This window comes from Rhinopithecus bieti, unplaced genomic scaffold (genome assembly GCF_001698545.2).
Source record: "Rhinopithecus bieti isolate Rb0 unplaced genomic scaffold, ASM169854v2 scaffold_9619, whole genome shotgun sequence".
Taxonomy (NCBI): domain Eukaryota; kingdom Metazoa; phylum Chordata; class Mammalia; order Primates; family Cercopithecidae; genus Rhinopithecus; species Rhinopithecus bieti.
This window is the reverse complement of record NW_016806074.1, coordinates 264309-289308: the sequence shown is the minus strand read 5'-3', so window position 1 is coordinate 289308 and position 25000 is coordinate 264309. Positions and strand designations below refer to the sequence as shown.

General features: G+C 35.3%; 1 protein-coding gene across 1 annotated transcript in view; it reads left to right on the top strand.

The window, feature by feature from the left end:
• The window catches only part of PTPRQ (protein tyrosine phosphatase receptor type Q), a 207191-nt gene that overhangs the window by 9788 nt on the left and 172403 nt on the right, over positions 1-25000 (top strand). Inside the window, exons 4-10 of the mRNA XM_017874615.1 lie at positions 8164-8344; positions 12103-12264; positions 12364-12543; positions 13166-13273; positions 13412-13693; positions 23695-23877; positions 24204-24305. Of these exons, the coding sequence (XP_017730104.1) occupies positions 8164-8344; positions 12103-12264; positions 12364-12543; positions 13166-13273; positions 13412-13693; positions 23695-23877; positions 24204-24305 (1198 nt within the window). The remainder of the gene's footprint in view (positions 1-8163; positions 8345-12102; positions 12265-12363; positions 12544-13165; positions 13274-13411; positions 13694-23694; positions 23878-24203; positions 24306-25000) is intronic.

Below are 25000 nucleotides of genomic sequence, written 5' to 3'. Positions count from 1 at the left end.
TAAGAGAACCAGGATCTTTAGGCAATGTGTTTGCTTCTATTCACACTGGAAGTCTTATTTTTTTCCTTTTGTTTCTGTTAGGAAGTACAGGCAACACTGATTTTTCTTTTCACTGTCTTTGTTCACCTCACCTCACCAACTGTTCACCTGTGAGACCCTTTCAGCCTCCAGGCTAGTCATGTCCAGATACTGGCTGCTCCCTGGGGCACTCAAAGAATAAACATTCTCAGGACCAGTGCAGCAATCGCTGGGCCTTAAAAACAAACATGATAGTTATTCAGCACCTGGCATCTGCTGTTTTGTTTCAGAGTTGCTGCTGCTTCTACCTGTGCTGTTATTTTTCCCCACACGTGCTTTCATTCTATTTCTAGTCCCAGCCTTCCTCTATTTCTGGCACTTACCTGTACGTGACAGTTGACCTTACCATGTGCTCAATGCATTCTGGCCACCCAGGACTTACCACTCCAAGCTGCTCACCATCTTCAACCCAGGGTTAAATTTTAATCCTATGTTGATTCCTTTCCTCTGTGCAAAAGATGTTGAATTATGCTTTCTGTGATACTTTAGTTGACAACTCAGGCAAAGGGCAAAAGCTTAACCCTTTGCTCCTGCTGAGAAGGTCTTAAATTAGATACTGAGCTTTCTTAGTACTAGATGACAGGTTTCCCACTTCTGCTAATGACATCTATTGAATGGGCGGCCACACCTGTTTTTCTATAAGGCTAAGGGGTTCTAGAAAGCCTTTTTTTTTTTTTTTTTTTTTTTTGTGATTCTGTCTCTATTTGGTCTGCAATTCTCGTCTCATAGTAGAGAGCACATGAGCTTTGGAGACGTACAAATTTGGATTTGAATTATGATTTTGTCTCTCACTGGACTATATAGCAAGTGGTTGAGAGTGTAAGCCAGGTTTAAACTCTAGTTCTGCCATTACTAACTGTTTAACCCTGGGAAAGTTGGCCTGAGCTCTCTGAACATCAATTTCTTCTTCTATAAGTCCCTATAACAAAGGATTAATAATGAGGATTTAATGGGTTCATGTGTGTAAAGAGCTTAGAACTGTACCTGGCATATAGTAAGTGCTGTGCTAATTAATTGTGACCTATTGTGATCATTAATCTTGGCATAGGATCATCCACTTTAGTTGCTTCCCAATATTACTTCCCTTATCCTCTCTCAATGAAAGGAGACATTATACTTCTCTTTATTTCTCTGATTATATCTTTCTTTATTAGATCAGACTCATTTCTGATATTTCTACTTCCCCGTGTAACTGGTGTTTGGGTTTACCTTTCAGGAGATTGATGTGGGGAGACAGATATGACAGAAGCTTTAAATCCAAATGGCTCTGGGTTCTTGGCCTGGCTCTGCCGTGTTCTAGGCCTATGTCCTTGGACAAATCAACTTTTGGAGACTTGATGCCTTCATTTTTATAAAAGGGCTTATATAGCCACCTTACAGGGTTGGGAGTAAATGACATAAGAAATACAACTTGTGGCTTAGTGTGTTCTTCATTTGTTATTCCTTTCTTTGACCTTGGTACCTCCCTCAGGATAAGGACTCTCTCTTCTCATTTCTATTATCTTCTGAAAAAGTAACCTCATTCTGCAACTCAAGAACTCTTTAAATCCTTGAAGTCTTATTAGAAGTCACCAGTGACCTCCCCAGTGTCCCATACAAGGATTAAATATTTTTAACCACCCTTGTGTTCTTATCTCCTTCAAAATCCATCCCTCTGTCCCCCCACTTTTCAGCTTTTGGCACTATTTGTTCCTTAATATTTTCTGCACTTTTATGTACTGTGACATTGTAATCCTTTGGCTTTGCACAATTAAAAATGAAGATAGTTCAAAAAGTTAACTCTTTTCTAACATTTTAGTAAAGATATTCCACAGAGCTTTGGTTTCAGCCATCTCATAACATTTTCTTTTGATGACCTAACAGTTTCAATCACTGCTTCCTATTTGTCTAACTCTTACGCCTTGCTTTCTACTCTGATCCTTCTCTCTGACACTCTGGATTCCTAATTGCAGCCATTTGTGGGAAGGTTCTGCCAGGGCTCATTACATCTAAATTAATTTCTCCCCATAAAACGAAACAGGAATCTTATTTGAGATAATAGGGCCTGGTTCATGATGGGAAGGAAGATGTGACATGGGAATGAGGACAGAGATATTGGGACACAGACAGTGACCTGTGCAGGTTCCCACAGGACACCCATAAGGTCTGTCCAGGCAATTACTAGTTTCAATGTGTCAAGAATAAGACCTAAAGAGGGGCTGACTTGAAGCTTTGGTACCTGGGTTTAGAATTTTCTAATCCCTCTGACTGTACGTAACACAGATCTCAGACCTGAAGGTCATTGTCTAAGAAACCATGGTACAGAAGACTTTGAGAGTGAGCATTTATGGCGTTTACATACGTCTGATATTTGTCTTTTTGGATAATGGAACCGTTATTCTCTGTCATGAAGGCTTGAAACCTTGGAGTCACTTCTGACTTAGATCCTACTTAGCATTCAATAGCCACTTAATATTAAGATCAGTTATGTCTACGTCCAGTATGTGACCTGCATTTGTCTTTATTTTATTTCTGTATCTCCCACTTCAGCTCAGGATTGCATAGTCCCTTGCCTGGACTACTGTTATCTCACTTTATTAGTTTTCCATTGTTCCATAACAATTTTTCACAAGCTTAGCAGCTTAAAACAATTCGTACTTATAATCACACAGTTTCTTTGGGTCAGATACATAGTTACAGCTTAGATTGGTTCTCCTCTTAGAGTCTCATAAGGCTGCAAGTAAGAAACTAGCTGAACTGTGTTCTCATCTGGAGGCTTGACTAGGGAAGAATCCACTTGCAGCTTATTCAGGTTTTGGCAGATTTTATTTCCTTTTGGAGTTAGAACTAAGAGCCCTGGATTCTTGCTGGCTCTTGGCTGGAGACTCCTCTTAGTGCCTTACAGTTGTTTTTTTTTTTGTTTTTTTTTCCATGTGGCCTTTTTCAGCATGGCCATTTACTTCATCAAGCCAGTAAGAAGGGTCTATATAATGTGATCATGGGAGAGACATGTTATGCCCTTTGCCTTGTTCTGTTGGTTAGATACAAATCATAGGTCCCAACTCACTCAAGAAGAGGAGATTTTACAAAGCAGGAACAACAGGAGGTGGGTATAATGGGTATCTACCTGAGAGGCCATGCACTACACTCCCCCAGCCTACTATTTTATACTTCAAGCACCTATTAGAATAATCCTTCCAGATTTAAGTATATTATTTACATTATGAAAGTAACCTAATAAGAATTGAGAACAGATGACGAAGGTATATATGTATTTAAGTAACCTAACGCTTCACTATCATTGCAAAAAATCAATAGATTCTAAAATAAATGAGTGTTAACAGAGCAGTATATGCATATTATTGAGTATTTTAAAAGTAAACACCATAAGAACTGAAAACAGGAGTGGTTTAAAGTGTTGCTTCTGGGAAGTAAGAGGTAGGGAAGGTATAAACAGGGAATAGTCATTTTCATTATAAACCCTTCATCATCCTTTTTTTTTTTGTAGCCATGTACATATATCATGATTATTAAACTTAAAAATATAATATAACCCTCCTATGCTAGGCATGATTTGATCTCATTACCCTTATTGAGTTTTTTATTCCAGTGACTCCCATGATCTATTTGTTTCTGAATAAATATGGATTATTTAAATAAGCTGAAATATGTATAAGATTTTACTTTTAATATTTAAACAAATATTTGAAAATTACATTAGCAAAATGAGTCTCAGGGTTTGAGATATTTTATTTCAACTTCCACACTTACATATGAATCTGATCTATAACATTCCTAATAAATGATGTGAATCCAACCTCTGTTAAAATATTTTATCAACTATTATAGGATATCTACCACTACAAAAGTAGCTCCTATACTATAAGCTTTGAAGTATTCTTTGTTATGGTCCCACAAGGATCTATTTCTTAAGTAATCATGGGGTTTTAGGCACTCTGTTAGACACAGAAACCCATAGATGAATGAGAAACTATGCTGTTTTTACTTTGAACTGAAATATTTGTCTTTTAATTTTCATCAGTTGGTCCTAACTCTCCTCTCTAGACCAATACAGTAGATTATAGTGGCTATGAACATGAACTTCGGAACTAGGAAAAATGTTCCAATCCTACCTTGGCTGTCACTAGTTTTGTGAACTTGAACAGATGACTGTAAAATGGAGATAAAAATAATCTATCTCTTTGGGGACAATAAAGCAAGTTCAAATGAGTAAAAGTGTTTAACACTCTGTAACACACAGAAGCTTAAAATGTTAGCCTTTGCAGTAACAACAATAATAAACAATGATTTAACTCTTTCTCATTGAAGATAGTGGTCAGAGTTTTCCAAAGACCTAATATCCTTAATTTTTGTTAGTCATGGCTTCTAGGTCCCTTATATCATGGATTATATTCCTGTGCATATTTTCTAGTTTGTCAAGGATCCTCTTACTCAACTGAACACAATATTCTGTATGTAGTTTGAATGGAGCCAAATTGAGTATAATTATTTTCTCCTTCAATGTAAATTTCTTCCTTCTTTCAAAATAGTGAAATAAAAAAACGATCATTTCATTGGGAGCCTCATTCCACTGAGACTGAAGTCTGAAAAACCCTGAAGTCATTTCCATGGACTGCTCTTTGCTTGAACTTCAGTCAGATCCCATCCAGTACTTGTTCTATTAGAAACCTGAGACATTTTTCTCCAATAGACAAATAGGTGCCTAATATTACAGACTTCTGAGATTCATATAGATGCATCTTTTCATCCAGTGTATTCCTTGAGAATATCAACGTTTGTCACTGGTGAACGTAAGAAGAAAGTCTTGTGCTAAATGCTTGGCTGGTTGCTAGGAATGAGGCTGAGGACAGAACCCAAAAGTAGTTTAGCAATGCCTTGAGATAAGTTTATTTTATTCAGCATTAGGAACATAAACATAGTCAAGACTTAAAGATTTGCTCACCTGAATAATGTGTTGAACAATACGGTGTCCTTTAGAAGATTTCCAAGCATATGCTGATTAAAAAATTTTCTTTTTACCACTTCTTGATAACAGCACAAATCATGTTATAGTGTACATTAAAATATAGAAGCATTTCTTAAGAATAAGTCAAACATTTCATTAATTCAATTCAGCAGACCTCCAGTGACCCTAAACTGATAGATATGATTTTTTAGAAAATAAAATCACATTCACTATGATGAAGATTATTACATGTAAAATCAAGTTGGTTTATTCAGGTGGATTAGGAATTTAACTCTGAAGACTCCTAATTCTTTCACATAAATTCCAAGAATTCCTGAGCAGCATATGCAAGGCCTTTCATGTTGACAAATTGTGACATTCCCTAACTCAATGGTTCTCAACCAGGGGCAATTTTGCTCTCCAAGAGACATTTGTTAATCTTTGAAGACATGTTCATTGTCACAGCTAAGGTAGGTGGGGGCCAGGGAAGCTGCTAAACATCCTACAATGTACAGGACAGCCCCGCAACAGAAAATATCTAATTCAGAATGTCAGTAGTAGCAGTGAGTTGGGAATTTTTAGGTGTTGCAATGGACGTTTTTCCCTCCTATTTCTCTCATTTCTACTGCTGCTTCTCTCTGCCCCTTCCCACTACTCTCTTAAATCCAAATTTTTTCCTAACATTTTTGCTTTTAATATTATTACTTTTTTATCATTAGGAAAACTTGACTAACATCTAACATAATGTCTTTTCTTAAGAGGTTAAGTGTAAGAAATGTTCGCAACAGGACACACTTAGTGATAACATTCTGGGTTATTACAAAGCCAATGTTCAAATCATTGCCCAAGTTATGGCGGGTTTTTCTAATGTCAGAATATCAGAATTTGGGAGTCATTCACATAGTCAAAAGCATTCAGGTCAACTCTCACTTTGAAATGGCAGTTTGTCAGCAGAGATGCTTAACATATGTAATTGATGGGATGCTATGCTTTAACCCTCAATAATTTGTCTGGCATGGGATAGAAAATATTGAGAGATTTAATGCAAAACCATGGTTGAGGGGGAAATTCTTTGTACTACCTCACTATAGTTCATTCTATAGTGCTTTGTGTACAGTAGATTTTCAAAGGGTGACTGATTGATAGTGGAAACAGCTGTGTGGTTTGGGCATAAAGTATTGACTGCAACACCAGAGCTTCTCTGAGTTATGTGTTTGTGATTCCTGCCCTCCCTAATTTACCCGTGGAGGCAGCGCTGAAGTGAGCTGTTGTAAGATAGAAGACCTTTACTTTGTTCTATACAAGGACATAGGAACAAACCCATATAGAGTTCCCTATCCATAGCTCTTCATCACAACTTTTAAAAAGTAGTTTTTATGGGAAACCTCCTGCTTTTCATGACAACACTTTTCTGGGTAGAGTTGTAACAAGATTTAGACAATTGTGTTTTGTAAATATTCGGAGGATGAAAATTTTTTGACTCATTTCTCCATTCTTTTATCTTTCAGAAGAGTTAATATTTAAGTAACTTGCCTTTGTAGATAGTTAACTGAAATGCCATAAAATTTCTTGCTTTACTGAACTTTTCCTGAGCACCTACTTTCTTTTTTTTTTTGGAAACTATTAAGTGTTTTTATGTTCCTAAGGCCTAGAAAACCTGTTTTTGGCTCTCTGAGTGAAGACAACTCCAACACATGTAAGATAATTAAAAGACAGATATACCAAAATTTATAAACAACTGAAACCTATATTATGAATTAATTATTATAAACTCTGAGGGTAAAAGAGCATGGGATTGATAAGGAGTAGAATACTTTTTTAAAAAAAATGTGTTTTGGAGGTAAGTTTTGAAGCAGAACTTTAAAAAATTAGCACAAGAGAGTAGATTTTTCAGCATATTCTTTTTTCAAAACTATTTTATTTTGGAAAATTTCAAACAGGTTTAAAAGTAGAGAAAAGAGTCTAATAAGCCTCCATATACCTGCCACCTGGATTCAGTAATCACCAATAGGCTGCCATTCTTGCCTCAGGTTTTTAAATAAATTCCAGACTTAGCATCATTTTGTTCCTATATATCTAAGCACGAATTTCTAAAACCATGGACATTTCCACCCATAAAATAATGCCATGACCACAATGAACAAAATTATTAATACCATCCTGGTATCATTTAATACCTAGAACCCATTCAGATTTCCTTGATTATCTTCACATCCTGTGTTGATTAGGTATGTTCTAATTAGACTCCAAAGAAAGTCCACACATTGTACTTGGTTAAGTCCCTTAAAGCAACACTTTCTTTAATTAATATGTAGTCTTATTTCCAAAGTCAACATTCTACACAAATATCCAATATTATTTGGTTAAAACACCTTTCCCCATTTTGTTTCAATCAATTATGCTAGTGGGGATGGAGAAATGAGAATCATCTTGTTAGCTAAATAAAACCTCTACCGTATTCGTCCATAATCTGTTCCTGATGTTTTCACCTCAGTATTTGCCATTTTGGTGAACTTGACATGTGTGAATTACATTATAGGATTTAGGAACAATTGCAGTTACTTTAAATATTCCTTAAGTCCAGAGTCTTGACAGGTATGCCATGAATCCTGTGTGAAAACTATTAATATTACCATGCAGTTTTATTCTGGTATGTAACTTCACTCTATTATAAACTATTATCGTTGATGTATATCAAGCAGGCATGTAGACCTCTCATGTATGGTATATACAAATGAGGACAGGTAATTAGAGAAGCAAAACACATTCTAATACATCAGTATGCCTAGAACACTTATCATCTGGGGAGAGCAGTTACAATATCTCAGTCATGAAGCCTTTGCATGAGGACATCTTATCTTACCATAAAGAAACTAACTCAAGTCAGAACAAAATCTGCTCCTTCCCAAAATACAGTATTGTTCTCTCAGGAAATACAATGGTCACAATGTGCTACAATGATGCAGAGTATTAGTAGCCAGAGAGTGAAATTTTGGAATCTAAAGAAGACAGTGGTCATGAAAATATGTTATCTTTTATAACAGCATGATTCCAAAGTTATAAGTTTTAAAACTAATACTTGATTTAAGTCATGAAATATAACTGCCACAGTCTTTTAAAATATCTACTTTTAATTACAGTATATAAATGACCCCATGGCTCCAGAAATTGTGAACATAGTAGAGCCAATGGTAGGATTATATGAGGGTTCAGCAGAGATGTCATCTGACCTTCACTCACTTGCTACATTTATGTATAACAATCATCCAGATAATAACTTTCCTGCAAGGAATAGAGCTGAAGACCAGACTTCACCAGTTGGTAGGTAGAATTTTGATTTTCTATAAAGTGCATTTAAACCACCAGTGCTAGCTAGCACAGAAATGAACCTTAGTGTAGAGTTCAGCCATATTATTAATGGTCCTTGGGCTGGAGTCAATTTTTTTTTTTTTAGCTGTCGGAAAACCTCATGCAATAAATGGAAATGCCACACAGGCAGAAGCTGGCCCCTCCTAACCCATTTGACCTTCTTCCTGGAGAAAGTAGCACCCTAGAGTCTCCGGCCAAGCTGCATAGACAATCAGTTATTACAGTTGCCAAAGCAGGTGTGATGGGAAGGGATTAACATATCTTCAAATCATTTACAGGCCTCACACTCCCTACAGCTTTTGACTAATAGGTTTTCAAATGTCACTAAAGGTAAATAGGTCAGAAAGTTACAACTCTAGTGCATGGTGTGATAAACAGGTGTAGGTGACCCCAACGATGTGGTGATGTCATTAGTGTATACACTTGCTCTTCAGTGTCAGTGGCTCTTACAGTTTCTAAACGGAGAATGTCATGTATGGCAAATTAAAATACTCACCTGACACATATTCTCTTTCTACCTTTTCTAAAATGTTAAATGAGAAGAATATTTTATTTTATTACCTTTTCTCTGATTTGGTATTTGTCCCATTCAAAATTAAAAGTGTTATTCTATTTATGGTAGAATTAGTAAAAAAAATCACATTACATTGAATAGATATTTACATTGCACTTAACTGATCCATCTTTCTTGTGCAAAGATGACTGGAGGGTAACACTGAAAATTAAGAGTCCCATGATTTCTGATGCAGATGTTCCCTTAATACTTAAAGTTTGACCTAATTGCTACTTAAGAGTTTTAGAAGCACAAATTCTAAAGAAAGCGAAAATCTAACATTTGAAATCCTTCTGGGATATTTATTTGTCAGTTATCCAAGCATGCTTGTTTTAAAGAACTATTTGGTTTACTGAATGTGTGAATGTATGGTGAAATTTAAGTCCAAATAAAACNCCTCAGGTTTTTAAATAAATTCCAGACTTAGCATCATTTTGTTCCTATATATCTAAGCACGAATTTCTAAAAACCATGGACATTTCCACCCATAAAATAATGCCATGACCACAATGAACAAAATTATTAATACCATCCTGGTATCATTTAATACCTAGAACCCATTCAGATTTCCTTGATTATCTTCACATCCTGTGTTGATTAGGTATGTTCTAATTAGACTCCAAAGAAAGTCCACACATTGTACTTGGTTAAGTCCCTTAAAGCAACACTTTCTTTAATTAATATGTAGTCTTATTTCCAAAGTCAACATTCTACACAAATATCCAATATTATTTGGTTAAAACACCTTTCCCCATTTTGTTTCAATCAATTATGCTAGTGGGGATGGAGAAATGAGAATCATCTTGTTAGCTAAATAAAAACCTCTACCGTATTCGTCCATAATCTGTTCCTGATGTTTTCACCTCAGTATTTGCCATTTTGGTGAACTTGACATGTGTGAATTACATTATAGGATTTAGGAACAATTGCAGTTACTTTAAATATTCCTTAAGTCCAGAGTCTTGACAGGTATGCCATGAATCCTGTGTGAAAACTATTAATATTACCATGCAGTTTTATTCTGGTATGTAACTTCACTCTATTATAAACTATTATCGTTGATGTATATCAAGCAGGCATGTAGACCTCTCATGTATGGTATATACAAATGAGGACAGGTAATTAGAGAAGCAAAACACATTCTAATACATCAGTATGCCTAGAACACTTATCATCTGGGGGAGAGCAGTTACAATATCTCAGTCATGAAGCCTTTGCATGAGGACATCTTATCTTACCATAAAGAAACTAACTCAAGTCAGAACAAAATCTGCTCCTTCCCAAAATACAGTATTGTTCTCTCAGGAAATACAATGGTCACAATGTGCTACAATGATGCAGAGTATTAGTAGCCAGAGAGTGAAATTTTGGAATCTAAAGAAGACAGTGGTCATGAAAATATGTTATCTTTTATAACAGCATGATTCCAAAGTTATAAGTTTTTAAAACTAATACTTGATTTAAGTCATGAAATATAACTGCCACAGTCTTTTAAAATATCTACTTTTAATTACAGTATATAAATGACCCCATGGCTCCAGAAATTGTGAACATAGTAGAGCCAATGGTAGGATTATATGAGGGTTCAGCAGAGATGTCATCTGACCTTCACTCACTTGCTACATTTATGTATAACAATCATCCAGATAATAACTTTCCTGCAAGGAATAGAGCTGAAGACCAGACTTCACCAGTTGGTAGGTAGAATTTTGATTTTCTATAAAGTGCATTTAAACCACCAGTGCTAGCTAGCACAGAAATGAACCTTAGTGTAGAGTTCAGCCATATTATTAATGGTCCTTGGGCTGGAGTCAATTTTTTTTTTTTTAGCTGTCGGAAAACCTCATGCAATAAATGGAAATGCCACACAGGCAGAAGCTGGCCCCTCCTAACCCATTTGACCTTCTTCCTGGAGAAAGTAGCACCCTAGAGTCTCCGGCCAAGCTGCATAGACAATCAGTTATTACAGTTGCCAAAGCAGGTGTGATGGGAAGGGATTAACATATCTTCAAATCATTTACAGGCCTCACACTCCCTACAGCTTTTGACTAATAGGTTTTCAAATGTCACTAAAGGTAAATAGGTCAGAAAGTTACAACTCTAGTGCATGGTGTGATAAACAGGTGTAGGTGACCCCAACGATGTGGTGATGTCATTAGTGTATACACTTGCTCTTCAGTGTCAGTGGCTCTTACAGTTTCTAAACGGAGAATGTCATGTATGGCAAATTAAAAATACTCACCTGACACATATTCTCTTTCTACCTTTTCTAAAATGTTAAATGAGAAGAATATTTTATTTTATTACCTTTTCTCTGATTTGGTATTTGTCCCATTCAAAATTAAAAGTGTTATTCTATTTATGGTAGAATTAGTAAAAAAAATCACATTACATTGAATAGATATTTACATTGCACTTAACTGATCCATCTTTCTTGTGCAAAGATGACTGGAGGGTAACACTGAAAATTAAGAGTCCCATGATTTCTGATGCAGATGTTCCCTTAATACTTAAAGTTTGACCTAATTGCTACTTAAGAGTTTTAGAAGCACAAATTCTAAAGAAAGCGAAAATCTAACATTTGAAATCCTTCTGGGATATTTATTTGTCAGTTATCCAAGCATGCTTGTTTTAAAGAACTATTTGGTTTACTGAATGTGTGAATGTATGGTGAAATTTAAGTCCAAATAAAACTATTTATTTAACTCTTCTACTAAAACCAGGTATTGATTTATAATATCTCAATTATGTATTTCTTTAACTCTTCTACTAAAACCTGGTATTGATTTATAATATTTCAATTATATATTATTGCCTACTCTTTCTTTTCAGAAAACATTCCTAACCAGTCTCTTTAATAAAGTTATGTTTTCTTAAAAACACTAATGTCATGTTTCAGAGTAATGTGTAAAAACTAGCAAAATTATCAGCACAAAGTGTTTGTGGTTATTATTGGGAGGTACTCAGAAATTCAATACAATCCCTAAAATTAATATTTTTATGTTTATATTATTACATATCTACTTTTAATAGAGATGTGCATGGAGAGATTAATGAATAAGGAGAAGTCAGGTTTAAGATTTTACAGTCTAAGGAAAAAATAATTTTGATTCTGAAGCCAAACATCTTTTTTTCTCTTTTTACTGAATTCAAACAGTAACTACAAGGAATCAGTATATTACTGACATTGCAGCTGAACAGCTGTCTTATGTTATCAGGAGACTTGTACCTTTCACTGAGCACATGATTAGTGTATCTGCTTTCACCATCATGGGAGAAGGACCACCAACAGTTCTCAATGTTAGGACACGTGAGCAAGGTAAGGATGTATTTCCTTTGAAACAATTACCTGCAGATATTGCTGTTGTACACTGTGATACTTTTTCTTTTCATTCATATGTTCATTCTTCTTTTTAAGTGCCAAGCTCCATTAAAGTTATAAACTATAAAAATATTAGTTCTTCATCTATTTTGTTGTATTGGGATCCTCCAGAATATCCCAATGGAAAAATAACTCACTATACGATTTATGCAATGGAACTGGATACAAACAGAGCATTCCAGATAACTACTATAGATAACAGCTTTCTCATAACAGGTAGAAAACAACATTTTATTGTTGTTGTTTGTTTTACATTTCTATTCTGGTGGAAAATATGCCCATTTCCCTGTGCCTTATATACTACAGAACACATGCTATGTCAATTCATATTTTGTTGTTTTGTGTCGCCATGGATATCTTTTTAAAATACCTGCATACATAACTCGGTTAAATGTGTTTTTCTTTAACTAGATTTACCCACAAAGATTAAAAAGCATCAGATCACAAGCCTCATAGAAATTTACTTAACTTAAGGAATACTATATCTGGTATATCAAAATAACTTATTACTGAAGACTAAAATGTACGAATGCAAAAATCAGCTGAAGTAATTCGGCTGACATGGTATTTGTGCCAAGTCAACTATACCCCCTGCAGTGTGCCAAAAGTTACTTTTCAACTTTAAATTATTGCCTTAATATTTTAGGAAAGAACTTGAAACTACCAACATGGAAAGGCCTATAAGCCCAAGAATTTGAGGAGACTGCAATTATTTGGAAGCTGATATAGATAATCTAGTCCCCCATATAAATTATTCTTACTGGTCTTATATTAAATGACACCAATCCCAAGAATATTATTTTAAGGACATTAAACAGTTTGTCTATTGTCCTTATAGGGTTAAAGAAATACACAAAATACAAAATGAGAGTGGCAGCCTCAACCCACGTTGGAGAGAGTTCTTTGTCTGAAGAAAATGACATCTTTGTGAGAACTCCCGAAGATGGTAAGAATATCAGTTGCATTTTAATTGTTTTAAAAGTGATTGTACATGCTCAGTGCCTTCACTTCATGCCACTTCTAGGGTCTAAAGCAACAAGCAACAATAAAATATAGGTACTAAAATTTTCTTTTCTTCCCCTAGAACCAGAATCATCACCTCAAGATGTTGACGTAATTGATGTTACCGCAAATGAAATAAGGTTGAAGTGGTCACCACCTGAAAAGCCCAATGGGATCATTACTGCTTATGAAGTGCTATATAAAAATATAGACACTTCATATATGAAGAACACATCAACAACAGACATAATATTAAGGAACTTAAGACCTTACACCCTCTATAACATTTCTGTAAGGTCTTATACCAGATTTGGTCATGGCAATCAGATATCTTCTTTACTTTCTGTAAGGACTTTGGAGACTGGTGAGCTTTGTTTTGCTTTGTTTGTTTAATAATACATAGTGATATGGTAAGCATAGCTGATAGTTGCCATGTTGCTTACATTTTATGTAAGCTAAAATCCCTCATTATTTTGTTTTGTATAATCCAGAAATTAATTTTCTATTTCAGGCAAAAGTACAGGAAAAGGTTTATTGTACAAATTTTTTAAAGTCTGATTTATATAAGGGAACTACTAATCAAAATCTATGAATTTTCAAATGAAAAGACCTTAAGAAACCAAGGATTCTTTCAATGTACCTATAAATTGTAGGTTGAATGGCTACTTGCCATTGAATGGCATGCCTGGAGAAGACTTATGGAGGAGACAGCATTTGGCCTGGATCTTAATGAGGAGGGAGGAATGGGCAGAAGAATGTTATAGAGCAGAGGTCCCCAATCTTTTTGGCCCTGGGGACTAGTTTCATGGAAAAACAATTTTTCCCTGGACTAGGGAGGGAAGTGGGGCTGGTTTACAGGATGATTCAAGAACATTACATTTATTGTGCACTTTATTTCTATTATTATTACGCCATAACATATCAAGAAATAATTATACAACTCACCATAATGTAGAATCAGTGGGAGCCCTGAGCTTGTTTTCCTGCAACTAGATAGTCCTATCTGGGGGGTAATGGGAGACAGTGACAGATCATCCGGCATTAAATTCTCATAAGAACACACAACATAGATCCCTTGCATGGGCAATTCACAATAGAGTTTGCCTTTCTATGAAAATCTAATGTCGACACTGATCTGACAGGAGGCAAAGCTCAGGCAGTAATTCAGGCAATAGGGAGTGGCTGTAAATACAGAAGCTTTATGATGCTCACGTGCTGTGTGGCCCAGTTCCTAACAGGCCACACCGGTTGGTAATAGTCTGTGGCCCTGGGATTGGGGATCCCTGTTATAGAGGTTGCTGGGTGGGTTGGGAGAGGATATCCCTTCTAAAGGAAGTAATGCAAGCAAGGAATTACTTGTGTTTTAGTTTTGGTGAAACTACAGGAAGACAGTTTGTCTGATAATCTTATTTCATTGTTTATATTGTGTTACAATTATGTATTGGTGGCATAACTATTAGGCCAATTCTACAATGTATTCTGAGAATTAATAACTGAATATAAAGTTACTGTTTTATCTGTACATTTAAAACAATAAATATTTACTGACTAGCTACTGGTGGGACCACATTAAATTACCATTTTTATAGGTCACAAATGGCCAAATATCAGCAATTTCATGTAGTTCAGCCAGATACTATATATGAATTTCTGTCTTGACCTTGAGAATCTAGAAATCTAGTAAAGTAGCTTACTTTTGTATAAAAGTATCCTGTTGAGATTCTTCACAGAAATGAACACAATGAGATGATACAAAAGAGCCCATAGATAATGGCAGTAGTTGAAATTGCAGGAATAAGAAGGTAATGAAAGGAGCATTTTACATTATTAAGAGCTTTGAAGTGACACTTAATTGATATTAATCCATATATTGGCATGTTTCACTGCTTTTATAGGTATTGTACGTAAAATAAGTATTTTTGAGAAAAATGTCTGCTCTTTAATGACTCAGTTTTATTTTGCAGTGGGTCAAGGAAATGAAACAAGCATATTTTTAGCACCTATTAAGTGTCACGGGCCTGCTAATGGGTTTCACAGAAATTGTCTTGAAAAAATTCTAAACTAAAGCAGTACATTATTGTTATCTTCACGGAAAACCGAATCTAATGAAAAATGGAGGGTTTGAGAGGTTCATTCATTCAAAAAATATTTATAATATACTAGGCCCTCCTGGGGATAAAGCAGTGTAGAAGAAAAGGATTTCCTTCCCTCCTTAAGTTTTATTAGTTGGTGGGTGTTTAATTGCCTAATGGCACCAGCTGAAAAGTGATGAGCTGGAATTAGAGTCCAAAGCTATCTGACTGTAAAACCCATTTCCCTTTCACAGCACATGCTGTTTTAGAAGTAATCAACAAAGCTGGTAAATTATAAACTATATCTAAGATCTCTCTGTTCATTGTTACACTGATATTTTATTGTTAGGCTTCTGCCCAGCATGGGGAAGAAAATAATAACTTTGAAAGATTCTATTGTGATATGAAAGAATAACCATTTTTATGAATGCTTATCAAGTATTTCATTTAAGTGGCCACAGCATCAGGAACACCTTATTTTAAAGATGAATTATAAAGCAATTTTTTTTTGTTTTCTGATTATTACATGCACATAATCTTTTAGTATTGAAAATGTCCTTTTATTTTCTGTTTTATTTCTGTTTGTATGAGTTTAATTTGAAGACAGGGACAATAAACTTTAAGTGAATACAAATTTTGAGATTTAGTTTAAAATGAGAATTTTCATTTTGGAAAGTATCTTAGAAAACATGCAGAACCCTTTTTTTTTTTAGGTAAGGAGACCTAGGACAATTTGGGTAAAAGGACTCATAAGTTATAGTACTTGGGGCTTGACTATAGGCCTCCTGAGCCCCATTACAGGCCTCACTTAATAGAATCCGGAGATGGCTAAAAAAATAAAGAGAAGGGGAAACCAATATATCCCATGGCTCCCTAGCCAGGCCTAGCAGTTAGGAGTACAAGGTTTAATGCCCATCTTCCTGATATCTGGCTCTCTGTCCTAAGTTAGGGTAGTCTCAAGGTCTGTGCATTTTCCACCTGGATGAAAATGGAAGACAATGGAATCTACATTAGTGACTTTTCCTAGATTATGTTTGTTGCTATTAAACCACCCACTTTAGCTCCTTTGGCAAAAGAGGAAGCTAGAATGCTAAGTAGGGTCTCAAATGTCATTTGAAGCAAGACGAGCTCAAGAGCAACTTTTTCTGTGTTTAGGCTCAAAATAATCTTATTAAATACAGTAATTATACCTTCTATTCATGTAAAAAATATGGGTCCACTCTTCAATATTTTTTCATGAGAAATTGAGTGATGTGTTAACTCAGTGATGTGTTAATATTACTAATTAAAAATAGGAGTAAATTATTTGGTTAAACGTCTTATCTTTTTAAGAGAAATAGAGTTTACTGATGCTTGGAAGTAAAACACCCTTATGTTCAAGCAGGAAAATTCAATACAAGATTGATTGTGTGTGTGTGTGTGTGTTTTAATCATAGACTGTGCAGTTTTCCAACAAGCTTAAGATTAGCTTTTATTTTCTCATAGGGTGTAATAATCATAAATACAACTTTGAGAAGTTCCCATACAAATTACTCTTTTGATGATCTATACATATTCCCTTTCCTTTTTAAGACATAACCGTCTTTACAGTAAGCCTTTAACAAAACACCTTGTCTGATTCGCTGCAACAACCATGAGTGGATAATAACTTAGATGTTGACCAAAATTTTGTGTAGAACCCCATAAATTTATTTGTATTAATTAATTACATTTTAAACTTTGTCTGCATACATTAAAGCTATATATGCCAAACAAGTCTTTTGGCAGATTCAAGGTAATTTCCTCCCCCCCCCTTTTTTTTTTTTTTTGAGACGGAGTCCTAGCTCTGTCACCCAAGCTGGAGTGCACTGGCCCAAGATCTCAGCTCACTGCAAGCTCCCGCCTCACCGGGTTCATGCCATTCTCCTGCCTTCAGCCACCGAGTACCTGATACAGGCGCCCGCCACCAATTCGCCCGGCTAGTGTATTTTTTTGGTTATATTTTAGTAGAGACGGGGTTCCCCGTGTTAGCCAGGATGTCCGATCTCCCTGACCTTGATCCGCACTGCCTGGCCCTCCCAAAAGTGCTGGGGATTACAGGGCTTGAGCCACCGCGCCCGGCCCCCAATTTTATACTATCAATCATGGACTATGTATTTTTTGTTTTGGAATTTAATAGGTTCGCTATCCAATTGATTATAATCCATTCCTTGTATTCCATCAGTTATGCACTATAAAATATTCTACAACTGGGGACACTGTGTGCTATTTCAGAAAAATTCTAAGTGTGTCATCACTCTGTCAAATCCAGTAAGTCATGAGTCTTCTTGCTTTAATCTACCTGACTATCCAGCACTAGTATTCCCTAAGGTCAAATGAATAAAAATGCAAAAGAGATCAAGCCTGGGTCAGGAATGCCATATTTACAACACTGACTACTGGTGGTAAGGCAGACAACTGTGGAGGGAAAACTTAAATCTAATAGCAAATTTTCAAAACGAAGTTACACTGACATTAAAATTCAAGCAGAAGGCGGGCGCGGCTCCAAGCCTGTAATTCCCAGCACTTGGGAGGCCCGAGACGGGCGGATCACGAGGTCCAGAAGACGAGACCATCCTGCTAACACGGTGAAACCCCGTCTCCACTAAAAAATACCAAAAAGCTAGCCGGGCGAGGTGCGGGCGCCTGTAGTACCCAGCTACTCGGGAGGCCTGAGGCAGGAAATGCGTAGACCCGGAGCGAGCTGCGTGAGCTGAGATCCGGCCACTGCACTCCAGCCTGGGCTGCAGAGCGAGACTCCGTCTCAAAAAAAAAAATAAAAAATAAAAATAAAAAAATAAAATAAAATTCAAGCAGAGCATCACAAATTCCCTTTTGTAGTTAAGGAGTTTTCAACCCAATCTTGTATCTGTTCCTTACCTGTGAGTTTCTCTCTTATTTTTAATATATTCTGTATCTTATTAAATACATTTATTCATTCACTGAACAGCTTTTATGGATTCCATATTATGTTCTACCACTGTACTAGATAGTGTAGCTGTAGCAGTGAACAAGACACGATCTGTCTCTACCTTTCTGAAACGTGACACTAGACAATTAGAAAATTAGAAATTAGAAAACAAATCAGTAAACAAATTTGTGATTTTTAGTAGTTGTAAGTTTTGCTAAGTGAAAAATATCAAGGATAGAAGAGAGAAAGAGTAGTGAGTGGGCTATTTGAGATGGAGGACTGAGGAAAGGCCACACTGAGAGATTATATTCGCCCAGTGATATTAATGAGGTACAGGATTAAATAAGACAATGATAAGGATGAAAAGTGTTCCAGAGGAAGAATAGCAATTGCCAGCTTCTTGTAGAGGAAAAAAACTGTGGAGTTAGGGCAGAGCAGGGCATTTCTGTCACTTGAACAGTGTGAGTTGGGGTAGAGAATTCACAGATGAGGCGAGAGGCAGAGGTGGATCATGAGATTCTTGGGTGCCATTGTAGGAACTTTGCAGTTTAATTTTAATGAGGAGCTTTTGAATAATTATGAAATAGGAACATTATATGGTTTACAGTTTTCGCAGATTGCTGCTGAATATGCTGGATGTTGAAGTATAGAGAAAAATCAAGATAAACTACTAGATTTTTGCTCTGAGTATCTGGGTGAGTGGTAGTGCCATTTACTTGGACGGGGAAGTCCAGGGAAGAGGTCAATACGGAGAACATCCAGGAGTTCTGTTTGGAGCATGTTTGAAATATCCAAGTGCCATTATGAAGGCAGTTAGATAAATAAGTTTAAAGCTCAGGGAAGAGATCCAGAGCTGCATATATAATTTGGAGCCTCACCGTATCTTTGATATTCAATAAAGGGATGAGGATAAAATCACATCACTAGACAATAGGGGGAGATGTTAAGAAGCTTACAGCTATGTCGTGGGTAATACGACACATAGACTTTGACAAGCAGAAGAGCTAATTAAGGACAAAGCAGAAGTCACTGGATGTAGAAGGAAAACCAGAAGAAGATAGTGTCTTCAAAGCCAAGTGAATAAAGATTTTCAAATAGAAGGAGTTTATTCCCTATGTCAAAGCCTGCTGACAAGTAAAGTAAGATGGGGCATACAATTGATTAGTGCTTTGTCAAGAATGGAGGTCATTGGTGACTTCACAGGAGTGGTTTTACAGGAAAAAAATGGAGAAAACAAAGTGAGATTAACAGAGTATGATAGGCAAAAAATAAAATGTAGAAAACGAGGAATGGCAAATTTTGAGAAATTTTGATATGAAGTGGAGAGTAGACTTGAGTAATAGCTGAAGGAGCAAGTGCAATCAAAAGAAGACTTTTTAAACACCAGAATGTATATTACAGTGTATGTGTGTTCACATGTATCTCTGACTAACTTCAAGTGTAAAGTCTCTGAATAGGCAGAAGGAATGAAATCCAGTACAGACATAGAGGGATAGAGCTTGGAAAGGAAGAAAGAGGGAAGGCAGTTAAGGGAAAATTTGAAGTCGGATGATAATGTAGCTCTCTTCTCAGTGTTTTTATTTTTGCAATGGAATGAGAAGCAAGTTTATTAGCTTCAAATAAAGAGAGGGTGGGAATATCAGAGGTTTGTCAAGAGAGAATATGGTGAAAACATACTTTAAAGAGTGGGAGACTGAATTAACTAAAACAAAAACATTAGCTATCAGGAAATGAAAAGGATCCATTTGACATTTGAGATTATAAATTTAAGTGGAACTAGTCAGCATAGAATGGTGTTTTACTCAGTAAAACACCATTTAATAGCTGAAAAAAAATACAATTTTCAGCTATTACATGGGGCATGTGAAGCTAGCAGAGTTTTGTTTAATTCCAATTATAATTTGCCAGGAAAGTAAAATAAAAACAGAAGGAAGTGATGGATATAGCTAGGAAGTGATTACAGTGACTATGGACTCTAGCCTGAGCATGTAGGGAAATGAAGACATAACAGAGGTAATGCACAGTAAAGATTTGATGAGGGTCAGAGAATTGTTGGATTCAAAGTACAAGAGTCAGTAAGCTGGAAAGATAGGAGTCAGTTGTCAAAGAGAGGAATATTGGCAGTTATTGTTAATGACAAAGTCTTAGGTGTTTCCATGAAAGCCAGTGAAGTGTGGTGGGGTAAACTAAGGTGGGGGAAAAGAGTACTGGAATTATAGAGATAAAGAAATACAGAGTCCAGGGTACTGAATAGATCATTTGCATGGATGTTGACCTCTCTGAGTAGTAGGGAAGAAGTCAGTCATCAAAGTGTAGCATCTTTGAGATGTTCAGAGAAGTGACAGAGGTATTACCAGTTGTCTGCCTTAAAGAGGGGTAGCATGTGATGGTATCTAACGGAATGGGGCTTCAAAGGATCTGTGGTTCTTCAGGAAGAAAAAAGGAGCAATAAATGCAACTACACAACTCCTACGCCCTGTGGTTAGTGGCACTCTGGGAGAAAAACAAACATGATACCTAAGAGGGCTAAACTGTAGTGGTATTTCTCAGCAGGTCCAAGATTTCACTTAGAGCCAAAAGTTAAGAAAGCATTCAGGGTAGATGTTGAGGATTTTTCTCAATTTAGTATGTTGGCCTGGGAAAACACTAGAGAACATTTAACGTGTTTAGGATAGAAAGGATAGTGGAATTATATTGCTACATCAAACTATGCATTGAATTGCAATCCTCTCAAAGTTTTAAAAATATCAATATTTTTAAATTAGTTTTTCCTATTAAGTGTGCCTTGACACCATAACCCAATAACTGGTAACAATCAAGAGGAGGGACACTGTATCTACACTTTTAAGGCTTCTGAATTTTATTTATCTACTAAATTTACTACTGGTAATTTTTATATCCATTCAATTTAGAATACTAGTAAAAATGTTCAATTTCTTTCATTTGAAAGAAAAGAGTCTTATAACAGGACTCTTGAATGGCAATAATATTTACCTATTTAGTTTATATTAGTTTAACCCTCCAAGTTATGTTATTGTTCTGTGTACTCAATTTTTAAACCATTATCTTGGCCACTCTGATCTTTCATCTGTGGTAAATAGTTTTCTACCTAAAGTGCGTTGTCTATAATTTCACTTACTGAGGATGTGTTGATGGCATTATCCCTCAGTTTTTTTTATTGTCTGAATATGTTTTTAGTTTGCTACTGTTTATTTTTCTGGGTATAGAATTCCAGTTGTATTTCAGCTGATGTTGATTGTTGATCTAATTGTCACTCCTGTGTAGATGATTTGTTTTCTTTCTGGTACTGTTAAGATGTTTTCCTCTTTGGTATCCTGTATTTTCACAATGATATGTCTAAATATGGTTTAAAAGAATTCTGCTTGGGATTTACTGAAATTATTTGATTTGATGTTTGATATCTTTGAATAATTTTGATGAGCCCCAGCCATTATCTCTTTAAATATTTCTTCTTTATTTTCTCTATTATTTTAGACCCCCTCCAGATATCAATGTCTCAACTGCTATTTTATATTTTCCGTAACTATCTTCTTTGATCTACATTCTTGATCATTTCTTCACTACTATCATCCTTTTCACTAAAGTTCTCTTCTTCTTTATCTAATCTGCTCTTTAATACCTCAAGGGAATTTTAATTTTAGTTATTTTATTCTATTCCAAAAGATCTATCTTGTTCTCTTTCAAACTTGCTTGGTTATTTAATATTATTTACCATTATTTAAATAATTATTTGCTCATATTTTAAAATATGTTTGATTTCTTGAAATATATTAAACATTTCTATTTTATTTCAATATCTGGAATCTCAAAATCTGACTACCGTGTATGTATATGTGTTTTTTCTTTTCTTTGCTGACTTTCATTATTGATATCTGATTTGCTTGTGTGTTTAGTGATTTTATCAGTGAGCTCATATTCTTTGAAACTTAAGCTGTGAGAAATTTATGTGGTTTTTGTTGAAGTTGAGTTCCTCCAGCAAGTATTTTTATTTACTTCTAGTTGTTTAGGAGTAATAGCAGCTCAGGACTACAGTTTTATTTTAATTTAAATTCTGAAGTGGAGGTTTCTTCAGGGTACATATAGGTATCATGGATTTAGTCAACATATGATCATGGGGATAGACTTATAAATCCAAAACAGAATAATTTTTATTTCTTTTCTATCTCTCCACCCAGAGGAGTGGCAAGAGAGAAAAAAGGTTTCCTTTCTGTCCTCTCTGCATGGCAAGTTTATTCCTCACTTCCCGTTCCCTGAGAATGAATGCATCACATTGCACAAGACCAGGAGTTACCATTCACATAGACTTCTATGGCACATGCAGAAGACTCTAAATCCCCTAGAATTGTTCAATATAATAACGCTGGTTACAGTTGCATTCTTTTGAGGTTTCAGGTCTTTCTGCAGAGATATTGCTCATCCTTCAGCTGGCCCCAGGGCTTTATAGTCTTTCTCTGACACTCTACACAGATGTTATTATACAAATGCAAAGGCACCAGAATTAACCAATCTACTGCAAGGCAAAACTGGCTTTAGTACCAGCTTCCTTCTCAGGATTTCTGTCTTTGCATTTTGTTTGCTTGTTTGTTTTTCTGTGACATTTTTTGGCCAGTCACCACTGAATTCTAACTTTCTTTTCAGCACCGGAATTTCTTAAAGAAAATTTATCTTAATGTTATGCAGAGTTTTAGTTATTTTAAGTAAGATATTCACTCAATTTAGGGTATCTGTTCCAATATTTTATCGGAATTGGAATCTTGTATATAGTTTTGGACTCAAATTTACATTGAAAACCATTTTATGCATAATGTATTCCATATAAAAATGTTAGATACAGAAAACCAGTGTTTTACTTAATGATATCCCATATTCTTGGGAGGTGGTTTTGCTGCCAGGTCATAATATGCAGTCTCACATCTAGGAAGGACTCGTTGCCTTGTCATAGACCTTGTTGTCGACCAAAACTAACCTACTGATCTTTTTTTATATTATCATTAATGAGGAATAGAATCAAGTTTTAAGTGTTTTAAAATTCTCTTTCTTGTATCTGTGTGTTCTTCAGAACAAGATAGGTTCCTATAGTTCCAAGTATTTTAGTAAATGTATCATCTTATAACTGTTATTCTGTGGAATCATAGTAGCATTTTCTTTTGAATGAAAATTTTTCTTATACAGTTGTAAGTGCTATAATTTATTTATACCTTACTTCATTCAGGATGTTTATTACCATTACATTCTAGTGAATGTTCACATGTAAATAACCTAGTGCGCTTCAGTGACAATTTCAGCAGAATAGATTTTTAGAAAGGAATTGTTTTATGTATCTATTTTTTTTGTTTCTTTCAGTGCCTGATAGTGCACCAGAAAATATCACTTACAAAAATATTTCTTCTGGAGAGATTGAGCTATCATTCCTACCCCCAAGTAGTCCCAATGGAATCATACAAAAATATACAATTTATCTCAAGAGAAGTAATGGAAATGAGGAAAGAACTATAAATACAACCTCTTTAACCCAAAACATTAAAGGTAAAAGAACAAATCTAATATTGGATATTTGCATTTATAGCAACAGAGTAACCACAAATATTAGCTTAATGTTAATAGTTTGAGATTATTTTCATGCAGGGTATTACAATTTTGTCTTTTTGGTTAAATAAGCTAGGAGTTTATTGCAAGTCACATGAAAGAATACTGTAGATCCGTCCTTTTCTACTTTATCCTATATCATTTTGTCTTCATAAATAAGAGCTACTATTGCCAAAGAATGACATTTTCACTTAGTTTTTATTTTTGGAAGATTGTATTGAGAGCCATTTCATAGTTTGCCTCTTACCTATTTTATTTCTATTTAGGACTGAAGAAATATACCCAATATATCATTGAGGTGTCTGCTAGTACACTCAAAGGTGAAGGAGTTCGGAGTGCTCCCATAAGTATACTGACTGAGGAAGATGGTAAATACAATAGTGGATGTTGATATACTTTGATTCTATAATATTTCGAGAAACACATATATAGAATGAAACAATGTAAAAACTCCTCTAGTCATGGGTATCAGTTGTGTACCATACCAGCGTTATACAGCGATTTCATTGTCATGGTATAAAATAAGCTAGCAATGTCAGATTTACATTCAGTGAAATCAGGCATAAAATGCTTTTTATTTTTTGAAGTCATCAGTACTCTGTAAAAAACAGGCAGTCATGTTTTCCATGGGAATTTTAAGGCTAAAATTTGATTTGAACATTAACTGATATATGTCATGACTGTGTTTTTCAACTTTTACATTTTTAAGAATAGACATCAACATGAGCTTTGAAGCAGATTATGTTTACATAATTGAACAAGATGCTATTCCCCAATGTTAGTAGCTTTCATATTGAATATTTAAACATACTTTCCCTAACCCAAACTTTACTACTGAGGCCACTTTACATTAATACCTTATCAAGTTAGACATATATTATGCTAAGAAAATAACTTTTGAAAGATACATTTGGGATTAGGTGTTGCATTTTATGTTTTATACGTTGCATATTTAGAGAATATTATTTTTTTTTCTGTAAAAGGAATTTCTGTTTCCATGAAGGGTAGGCCTGGAAGTATCACACGTGTTTGTGGAGTATCATTTTGTTTTTTTTTTTTTTTT